We start from the raw sequence: 11,018 nt of genomic DNA, 5'->3' as shown, positions 1-11,018 counted from the left end.
CTTTGTATTCTGGTTTTTTTGTAGTGAGGAGCTTGCTGCACAATGTCATATCTTCCCAACTAACCATGAATTTCTGAACCACAAGGAAGAGATGTTCAAGATAAAAATGTACTGCCAAATGTCATTTTATTTTACTTGTCCAAGTGCTCATTGAAAGGTAAAGACGCCCAAGTTTCTGATAGAGGTCATTGGTACTGTTTACTACTTTGACAAAGGGCTTCCTTCTATTGTATACCTTGAATAGAACACAAAAATGTCTTGTGAACATCTGTGGATGCTTTCTTTGCAACATAAGGGTATTTAGAAAATACCTTCAACAGCATTCAACAGGATAGTTCTAAACTATCCTGAGGTGGACTGTTCTCAGTCTCACTGTTCACACTGTTTCATTTTGCACAAAGATAACTAGTTTGCTGAAACAAGCTGAAAAGGCAAATAAATTTCTGTTGTATTGTTAGATTACGGCTATGAGGTGATTAATTTCATTATCGGTTTCTGCTCTAGAAGTCCTAATATTTTCCTGTGAAGGGAACAGTTGTGTTAAAATCTCTCTGGAAATGGTTAAATACTGTTTCCATTATATTTTACTATTCTTTGGGAAGTTTTGTATGCATTTACTTCTTCTTTTCCTATGTTATAATGCCTAAGTACCATTCCACAGTGATTCCCACTCTGTTGTGTTCAGAAAGTCCCAGACTTAGACTTCATTCTTCTATGAAAATTCCAGCCTATTTGTACCAAAGGTTCCTTTCAATCCTTCCTGTATGTGGGTAAAAAAAAGCAGTAACACTTATGAATTCCAAAATGACAAAAATGAGGAGGGAAGTATTTCTATTTTTTTTTCTGCATCTCTCCTTTTGTTTTAGTCCCAGGTTTCTTTGTGAACTGTGCATTGATATTGAACATCTGGAACTGGCAAAGTGCAGACTAAATGGTTTGGTATGGATTGGTTAAAGGTTTGGGGTTTTTTGAGAGGTGATGGTTTCTGCTTTTGCTATAGAAACTAGCAGAGTTTCTGTTTGAGTGTTTAATAGCCTAGCAGTTGAAAAGAAAATAGTACCCATGGGATGATCTGTGCTTGCAAGCAAACCACTTCTGGCTCTCAGCTACTACACATTTACTTTAGTGTGTTCCAGGATGCTGACAATATTTGGACTATTCATTCCTGAGCAGAATATACTACCGTGCCTCTACCATGTGTAACTGCATTTTACTCACTGTCTATGGTTCCTGAGAGGTTTCATTGTTGTTTTGACTATACTGAAACATTAATTTCTGGTTTTTTCATAGTGCCATGATTCCCATACTGCAAACTTCATAATGCATCAACTTACTAGCCAACATAAGTGCAATGGAGCATGCTAAATTACATTTACAAACATATTGAAACTTCAAAGTAGAGAAAACAGTTTATTTAACCTTACAATAAATTTTAATAATAATAGAATAGCTTAGATTATCTTGTCTCAACCTGATTTTTTTTGCAATGTATAAGAGAAAGAAACATAGTTGACAATGATAAGGACACAAGAACACTATTTGATATCTTTTATTTCCTACAAACTGGTTAAGAGTAGCATGCAATTAATTGAATAAAAATATATGTATATATGATTTATTTTGAAATTACAATTATACCAGTAAAGGATAAAAATCTTACCATGCAAGTTAAATGAAAGTATGACAAAAAGAAAAGGTAAAAATTTTTTAACCTTTTTTTTCCCTGATTATCTTTCACATATTCCATTAATTTAATAATGTCATAGGCTCTGAAAAGATATTTTCATACATTTTAAATTTTCTTAGATTGTTAAATCATTTTTTTCTTTATCATTGATAGCAATATATAAAAGGTATGATAATTAATAAAGTTGGAGAGGAATCTTGTATTTACACAGGCCAGCTCATACTTTTCAGTATAACCCATGATGAAACTCACATGATTTCCATGTAAACCTGGAACCAGCTGACATGTACTGCACGCATGGACATAGATTTCTCTGAGTGTTTTTCACTCACCTAGCCAGATGAAAGCATATTTTGCACTATATCTGGTCATTCTTGTGCTTTCTAAATACAAACATTTGTAAAAATAAGCACACATTTCCTTATGGCTGCCAAGTGCATGCTAAACATTAAAAACAGAATGGATAATAGGCAGATTGACATTTCTTTTAAGGCATATCTTAATTTTAAAGCACTATCATGATGTGTTATTCCTGTAGTTACTGCCCTTAGAAGGGAATTGGGTAATCCCAGGTATCTCACTCCAGTGAAATCTCAGCAGCCACCCGAAGGCAGTTGTACATCTCCTGTGGCAGGTCAGCCCGAGTGAGGTTGTTTCCATCCAGGCGCAAATGTGTGATCCTGGAATAGGTCGTTGGTCCAACTACCTTACAGAAGCTGCTCAATGGGAACTCTGAATCAAAGAGAACAGGAACAAGAGAAAACATGAATAATTAGGACAAGTAGGAAAAAAACATTCTTTTTCTGTTTTGTTTTTTTTTTTTTTAATTTTAGTTGGGAATTTTGCCCTTAATTTATGATACTATTTTTAATATTTTGCATATACAGTGATGTAAATCCCCATGAGTTTACTGGAACTTGACAGACTTGAGTTAGGAGACGTTCTTTCTATTAGTTGTGAGATGTTCAGAATTTATATATCATGATATATATCATCTCTATTCAGTTGAAGTATTATTTGGTTCACATACCACCAGAGAGATCTCAAATAGAAATCTGTCTTGTAAACTATGATCAGTATTAACTGTAAGCTAGAAATTGGATGAATCACTGAGGTTCTTTGCTCAGTATACATAAGCACAGACATACACATATTATAGATCTCTTTCATGCAAAGACCTAGTCTCAAGAGACAATGTGTGTGAATAAATCTGATTTCCCCTGCATACAACATTGTGCAATTCTGCAAAGATGATCTTTTGTTCTCACCTGTGTTTTCTGAGTCAGACAGACAATTAGTCTAATGAAAAGCTCCATGACTACTAAAGAAGCAGTCTGAGAGACTGATCCCTCTTCAGGCCACTGACATGAGGTGAATTCATACAGAAAATATTTTAAAGGGATGAAGGGACTCCTTCGATGAACCTGTATACCAGCAAACAGATTTCATGTTTTCAGTTGCTTTTAAGTTGCAAAGCACTAGATCTCATAATTTCTGAGAAATCAAGTTAGCACTCTCAAAATTGGATGCCATTTTAACTACCAATCATATGTCATTCGTGAACTTTTGAAAACACCACCTTATGTTTCTTTTCTACATGGCTCTTTAACTCATCTAAGAAAATGTGATGACCTATTTCATGTTGTAGAACTACTGGAAGTGAAGGAAGTAGCTTTTGTACCTCCACATTAAATTCTGGATTACCATTGGGTACTTCCAGGACTGGCATTACAATAATCTTTTGTCACTGATGTAACTGGGCTTTTGCAAACTAAGTATAAATGTACAGGCAGTTCTTTAAAACATGAGAGCTTAGGTAAATTTTTGGACAGAGATATGATGTTAAGAATGGGTAAAGACTCATGTCTCTTTCACAAAATAAGTTGTTTTGAGTAGGGATTGAGGATATATAATTCAAATATCAGATCATGATCACCAATTTAATTAAAGCAAATCAAAACAATTTCTTATATTTTGTTTAGTATGCAGTTTTCTTTTGGAAGGGTGAGAGATGAAAAGCATCCTTTGAACAGTCTACATCACTGCAGGAATTGCAATCAGTGAGACCAGAGCACTGTTGCATAAAATATCTCAGTAGCTTACTTCCTCCTTTGTTACATTTATTCATGTTGCAGGGGTTAGAATGTCTTCCTGAATTTATAATCAGGTTCAGGGGCAGTGTACCTGGAATTTTTCTCACATATTTTCCCAACACAGGATTCCTGCATAAGCTGGACACTGAGAATAAGAATGGTTAGATGAAAATTGGATTTGTATCTGAACAATTATATTCACACTAAAAGCACCTGTTGTCATAAGAAATTCTGATATTCCAACAAACTACCTGAAATATGTGGGAGAAAAAAAAATAAACAAAGTAGGAGCAGGTGATTGTTTGATGGAGTGAGTCACATAAAGGACCATCAAGCACCTCCACAACTAACTCTGTTTATAATAAGTGCAATTGTGCTACAGGTCCTGATCCAGTCAATGGACAGAAGTAGAATATATAACTCCCCTTAACTATCCTCTGGAACATTTTCACACTTCCCCATTTATACTCCATTTACATGGCATCTACTTGCTGGTGTTTCATGTGGGAGCAACAATTCTCTCATTAATCCTTTATAGGTATAAATGAAATATGGAGAAGTCCATCTTTGGACCTTCTTCTTGTACCACCAAACCTCTTTGATTCTCATATTTTCCATCCTGCAAGTGTGTGTGTGTGTTTGTGTGTGTGTGTGTTTGTGTGCGTGCACAACGTATGTATATTAATACTAATGGCATCTTAAAAATATGGTAGCTAACCACTGCTATTATTATACAGAAAAATCCACCCTTAAATTACCATTAATAGGAAATATTAAAAGACATTTCAGTTTAGAAGTTATGGTTTAGGTTTGAGGTATGGAGAAAGCAAAGAATTTTATAAATCTTCCATGATCCTGTGCTAGCTCGGAGGTCCAACCAGCATCAAGTACAATAGGTGATGTATATATTTGACACCCACATTCAATATAATGGATGTGCTTCAATATAGAGATCAGAGGAGTTACTTTGAATTTGTCTCCTTTACAGTTTGTTATCTACTTTACACACTGCTTCTTGCAACACAAACGATGACAGAACATACTGAAATGAAGCCAATTCTGCTACACATTTTTAATGTGCATGTTTATCAGCTCTTGTTAAAAAAACTCAGTCACTCAAATGAGGGTATTTCTCAAACAGACTTTTTTTTGTGTATACCAGTGCATAATGATTGCAGGAAGTTCTTGGTGAAACTCATGGACATTAATTTAGAGAAATATTTCTTTTCTTTCTGGTAATATCAAAAAAGCTTAGTACCTAGGTATCTTGCAGAAGGCTCAGAACAATGTTTCTAAGCAGTAAAAATTACCCCATATATCTCATGAGAAACTAAAAATCATCATTGTTAGCTATTTTAGTAGTGGCAGAGTGTCAGATGGAGTTCCACAGGTTGCTGCAGTGCCTTAGGCAGGAAGTATTAACTCATTGTTTTCCCTCATCAAAACAAGGAACCGAGATGCAGTAGAAAAGAAAACCACCATATCATTGAGGAAAATGTGAAACATAGTAAATATAAAACATTTCAAAAGGTCTTACCCTTCGTCTGGTAAGATCTGCACTAAAAATATTTGGCTTTAAAGGTTACATCTCTATGGAGTTGGCTTTTTATGGAATAGCTGGTACTGATACTCTTAAACCCTTGATGGATACAGAACAGGCAAACAAAAGGGGGGACTTTATGGTTTATTTTATGCCAGCTAGCAAGGTGATGTAAATCCTCCTGCAGAAATCCTGATATTTTGGATAGATCTCCCTCTCCATCAGGGACCACCACTGACAGGGGTGGTCTTCTGACATGATGATGAGATCTCTCCAGGTCTGCAACACCTCCTTGTGGACCCAGGAATAGGATAGCCTTGTAAAAGCCCTGCCTTAGTAGAAACCTCCGTGATTTCATGCAAAGTGTGACATTAATTGACTCCAGAAGGAACACTTTTCAAATCATGAGCAAATGGAGACAAGCTTGCCACCTGACCATATGATGTGTGAAATGGGAATAAAAAGAAAGATCGGGGCAGCTCTTTGGATTTCAGGATAGATTTGGAGGGATACTGCAGGAGACAAGGGAGGAAAGAAAGAAAAGAAGTTTCTTTGTTGTATTTTTTTCACTGTGTCTTGTACCTGATACCTTACAAATTTAGTCTTCTTCCTCTCCTTTCCCTCCAGCACTTTCACTACCAGCTTCCTGAAAGCTTATGCATACCCTTAGCTGACATCTGTCTCTTCTTGTTGATTTAAGAATTCTGAATTCTTTTGCACTAACCAAACTTTTTGCAGTTTTTTCCTCAGTTGTATAAGAAAACTCCATTGGCTTCTATGCAGTTACTCAATTTACATGAGATGAGAATTTAAGCAGTAATTTCCACATTAGTATAAAACCAGAAATTTCTCTCTTTAAGGATATTTTGAGACACTATTAGATAAATGTCTGTCTTTTAACATTAACATGGACAATAGTCAGATAAATGTCAGTGTATTAACTGTCTAACCAGTACCATTTCTTCAGAGTGGTTCATCTATCATTTCAGATACCTGCATTGACCATCAGTGTCTAGTCTGTGGTTAACATTAATGAAAATATGCAAATTTAACTCACTGCTAATTTTGTTGACTTGGAGGTAGAAGTTTTCAAGGTTCTCACTGACAGTTGGAATGCTCTTCAGCTGATTGAAGGAGAGATCCAACTCAACCAATGATGTGATATTGAAGACATTTCCTGGTATTCCAGAATCTGTTAATTTATTGTGGGATAAACGTAAATATTGCAGGGTTTTGAAACCTTGGAAGTACTCATCAGGAACATTGGAAATCTGGTTGTTATCAAAATACAGCATGAGTAAGGAGTGAGGCAGTCCTGTCGGTAGCTTTGTAAGTTGATTGAAGCTTAAGTCAAGATACAAAAGTGAATTCAGGCCTTTAAAAGCCCCAGAAATGGAATCTGCTTTCAGCTGGTTGTTCTGGAGGTGAATGACAGTCAGATTCATCAGCCCCTCAAGTGCACCAGGATTGACTTTTGTGATCTTGTTGTGACTTAACTGCAGGTCATCTAGAGTTTTGGGGAGTGGTCCAACAGCTTCAGTCAAATTGTTGTAGTTAATGTGAAGTTTCTTCAGATTCTTTAGTTTAGAGAAGACTCTTCCCTTAATTTTTGAATTTTCCAAATGGTTGTGATCTAGGATCAGCCACTGTAGGTCTGTTACATTATCAAATGCATTCTCTTCAATTCCCTCAATCATATTGTTTCGAAGATAAAGATATTTTATTCCACTTGGTACAATCGGAATGGTTTTCAGCTTAAGATTGTCACAATACATGGCAGTAGGGTAGCTTAAAGGACAGTTACATTCTGGGGCACAGACTGCTGCGGAGGGCCCAAAAGGATCATAACCGTAATCATCTCCAGGACCATAGTCATACTGGCAAAAAATGCCACTGATCAGTAACAGCAAGACAGGTAGGGAGTCTAAAGTCATCTTTCTAATATGTCTTGTCCCTGTATGGTGAAAGCGAATAAAAAAGTTACAACTTTAATTTTTTGTCTCTTTTGGCAATATGCAAAATTTTACCACAAAAATTATAATTTTAATATCATAATTAAAATATAAATATATTTTAAATTATTATAATTAAAAACTAATTATAATTTTAAAATAATTAGGCTTCCTGTTTAAAGCTATTAATTAAGGAAAAAAATATTGGTTTGTTAGTGTTTCATTGTTGCTACTATAAACTTACTGCCCATCTTGTTATAATCTACCTTTGTAATGCAAAACTACAGGCCATTCTGTTGTTGTAAGTAAAACATTCTTTATATCTTTCTGCATTCATTAAGTCTCAAGAAAGTTGATAAAGCCCAAGGTTTTTAAACTTGACAAAGAAGAATTTTCAGTTTTGCTGAAGGCTGTGCTCAGAGTCACTTCCACCATTTAAATTCTTTTGAGCATCCTAATGTACTGAATTGGCTCATATCTAAACATGTGGTTATTTGACTTAAGTTTGAAAGGGACAGGGAAGTTACAAACTGACAGTAATGACCTGCTGCATTGTGTGTTTTTAAGACATGTATAGCTTGAAATATCTTTTTCTCATGGATCATGTGCAGTAAAGCATGGTCCACTAAGTTTCATATTCACCTAGAGGACAAACTAATAGAAATAAATAGCATAATATCTTGGACATGCCAAACAACCCATATTACATATGTGTGCAGAAGGATACTCTATCAAATATGAATCTACAGTGGATCTGAAACAACTGATTTTCAGATAGTGAAAACGTCCTTAAAAATTCTCTGTATAACAAATTGTTGATTACATTGTGTGTCCATTCTAAATCAATCAAACAATGAAACACTGGCTTCACATAGATTTCCAGTTCATATAGAGCAAAGTATGTGAAAAAATTCAATGTCTTTGGGGATATTTTGCTGAGATTCAATATGAGTGGTCTCACCTTACTTTTTAAAAGCATATCTTTCTCATCAAATACTCCACAAGTTGCTGATTAATCTGTGCAGATTAGTATCTTGCTTATATTTCTTACTACTTAGACAGATATTTTGCTGGTAAAGTACGTCTAGCATCAGTAAAGTCAGTGAGCTTGCTTTGATTTTCACCAGTAAAAGATAAGGTTCCAGGTACTCAGCTGCTGTTCAGAGAGTGAGAGGATTAAGAAAATCCTTAAAACTTTTTGTTCCCAAGTAATTTCAGAAAGTATGTGAAGCCTACAAACAGACCACTAAATACTGACTTCAGATCTGGGCAATCTTCCACAGAGTAAGTTAGTCCCTGAATAAGGAATATGATTGCATATTTTTTCCATGGTGTTGGTCCCATCACATTTAACCAATAACAAATCCTAGGATAATCATTGAAATATTAGTTATCAGTGTAACTTCCTTTGTCTGTTCTTCATTACTGCATAAGAACATGCAAACTCAACCTTCAGTCCCCTGTTGGTATAAACAAGTACAGCTGGTATGAAAGCAAATAATGCAGTAACACAATTCAGCTAATAATTTGGTCCTATTCAGGTACTAAACATTAAGGAAGGGACACCAAGGGCTTCTGTATTCAAAGTATAAAAGAGAGTATAGTGAACCTCTAGGACTACATTCTTTGGGTGGTATTTTTTACACATCTATGTAATTTTATAGCCTTAAAGATAAAATAACAGACATTATTAATTCAAATTCTATTGCTTTTCTAGTTTCAAATTTTATTTGTAGTGTCATTATTAATATCATAGACTGACAGTCCTCTAAGTAGTGTGCAAAGTTTAATTTCTCTGAAGATCCCTGGAGGTAATTAAAATAACAAGTGTTTTGAATTAATTTATCAACAACATTTTAGAATGTATGTTACAATTCTGTGGTTCAAGGATGTATGGGCATGCGTGTGGCATAAAATAACAAAGTACATATATAGTGGTTTTAATTTGTTTTATTAATGAATTTCTCATTCAGGTATCTAAAACTTTGTCTCTCAGAAGTGTAAAAGGTTAATAAATTATGTACATATGCTTGTTTGTTGCACTGAATTACATGAATCCAAAAGATAAAATCAGAATACATTCTTAGACAGTTATCTTACAACATAAGCGTGATTGAAATAATTGCCTGTGTTTGCTCTAAGCAGTTATATTGTAAAATACCTGTGAAAATATTTGTGAAGTAGCTCAGGAAACTTGTCAAATCATACTAAATGTAAATCCAGGATTCTGGAAAAATGCTCACTAAATTAGAGTAGACATCCTATTCAAACTATTTTTGATCCTTTCTATACTACCTTAATTGTAAAGTTGTTGTGGAAAAAAAAGAAATACAAAATTATAAGTAAATCAACCTTAATTCTGTAGCACAACTTGTTACACAGTTTGAAAAAGGTTATATTTTTAAAAGTTTCAACAGTATAGTTAAAATGTACCTTAAAATTAACTAAAAAATTCAAAATATCTATAGTTTTCCTCTCATTGTTTATGTGACTAATTATTTAAATATCAGGATACCTTGCTTCTTTGTAGAATGAAGCAGAATGATTTAACAAATGGAGTTTATGGAGCTCTTACTAGCAGATTATGAATGAAAAAATACACAATGAGTACTCTTACAAATTTCTTTGTACTGTATATCAACTCTTGTTCTGAAATAGAATGAAACAGACTGTAAAAAGATGCAATACTGATCTACAAAATATGTGAAGTTGTTTTAAGGAAACTGAGAAAGCAAATCCACTAAGCAACTGCTGATTTCTGCTCAGTTTACAAATTGGCAAACTTATCCTGTCATGTTTTCATGTTCCCACTGCAGCTACATTTAAATAGCTGAACATTACAGTAAAAACATGCAGCAGCACTTACCTTACTGCCTTGAAGCTGCTTTCCTTAATTCCCAGAGCAGATGCAATAAGAGACTGTATCGACCAATATATGCTCTTAACAGTGTCAGGAGATAAAAGTCTGCCAGATCCTCTGTGTTACAAGAGGGGAAAAGAAAAAAAAAGCCCTAGTCACGCTGTTCTCTGAAGCTGCTATGTCATCATGGTGATCTTGTGGTGTCGCATGTACAAAAATGCAGCTCTCTAATGAAGTGCAGGTGGATACCATATTTCGTACAAGGACAACCCATCTGTTATTCCTGTAGGATGACCAAATGATATTCCACAAACTTGAGAAAACTTATAAGCCATAGGCTTATACAGTAATTTTTGTATTTTAGAGGGAAAACATTTTAGATTGTAAAACAAATTGCAAACAGGCTTTTGTTTTCCAACTTATTTTATACTGCTAGACATGAGCTAACGCATAGCACTCAGACCTCAATGCTGCTGGGCTTCTTCAGCCAAGTGACTCATTCATTTTTCTGCCTTTTTCTTTAACTATCTTATGACCACAGTAAAATATCCTTAATAGAAGCTTTAGTTTAAGGATCAGATCCAAAAGATGCAGCATTGTCTTCCAATCATAACCTTTTCCACTTTACATACTGAATTCAAAGATTCTTCTGCAAATCATTGGAATTGATTTGGTTGGGAGATTTTCGTTGGTGGTTGAATGCATGTTTGTTTAATAAAAACACATCCCAGGAATGGTTTTTCAGCAGTTACTGTAAACTCCCTTCATACATTTGTTCATTTTTGCACTTACAGCTTTCTCCTGCTTTTCAGAATCTGGAACTACTCAGTTTTATGTTGTCTGTTTCTTATTCCATGGATGTAGTTCAAGAATTCCTCTTAAGGTT

General features: G+C 34.7%; 1 protein-coding gene across 1 annotated transcript; it reads right to left on the bottom strand.

Moving 5' to 3' along the window:
* Nucleotides 1-1,390: 1,390 nt before the first annotated feature.
* On the bottom strand, nt 1,391-10,453 carry LUM (lumican). Its single transcript, XM_051770009.1, has 3 exons — nt 10,139-10,453; nt 6,378-7,274; nt 1,391-2,419 (listed from the first exon to the last, which is right to left on the bottom strand). Exons 2-3 carry the CDS (start codon nt 7,252-7,254, stop codon nt 2,265-2,267), a joined length of 1,032 nt encoding a protein of 343 aa, XP_051625969.1. The 5' UTR covers nt 7,255-7,274; nt 10,139-10,453; the 3' UTR covers nt 1,391-2,264.
* Between the last annotated feature and the right edge of the window lie 565 nt (nt 10,454-11,018).

Source organism: Manacus candei, unplaced genomic scaffold (assembly GCF_025592945.1).
Source record: "Manacus candei isolate 608988 ecotype Guabito, Panama unplaced genomic scaffold, ASM2559294v1 h1tg000114l, whole genome shotgun sequence".
Taxonomy (NCBI): Eukaryota; Metazoa; Chordata; class Aves; order Passeriformes; family Pipridae; genus Manacus; species Manacus candei.
Note: the sequence above shows the minus strand (reverse complement) of the source record. Positions and strands in the feature narration are given on the sequence as shown.

What these genes read in the sequence shown, in the direction of transcription:
- LUM (XM_051770009.1), bottom strand. Translation starts at nt 7,254, where the DNA reads ATGACTTTAGACTCCCTACCTGTCTTGCTGTTACTGATCAGTGGCATT. An exon ending in CCAAGTCAACAAAATTAGCA is followed by an intron (nt 2,420 to 6,377) that starts GTGAGTTAAATT and finishes TCTTTGATTCAG; the next exon opens with AGTTCCCATTGAGCAGCTTC.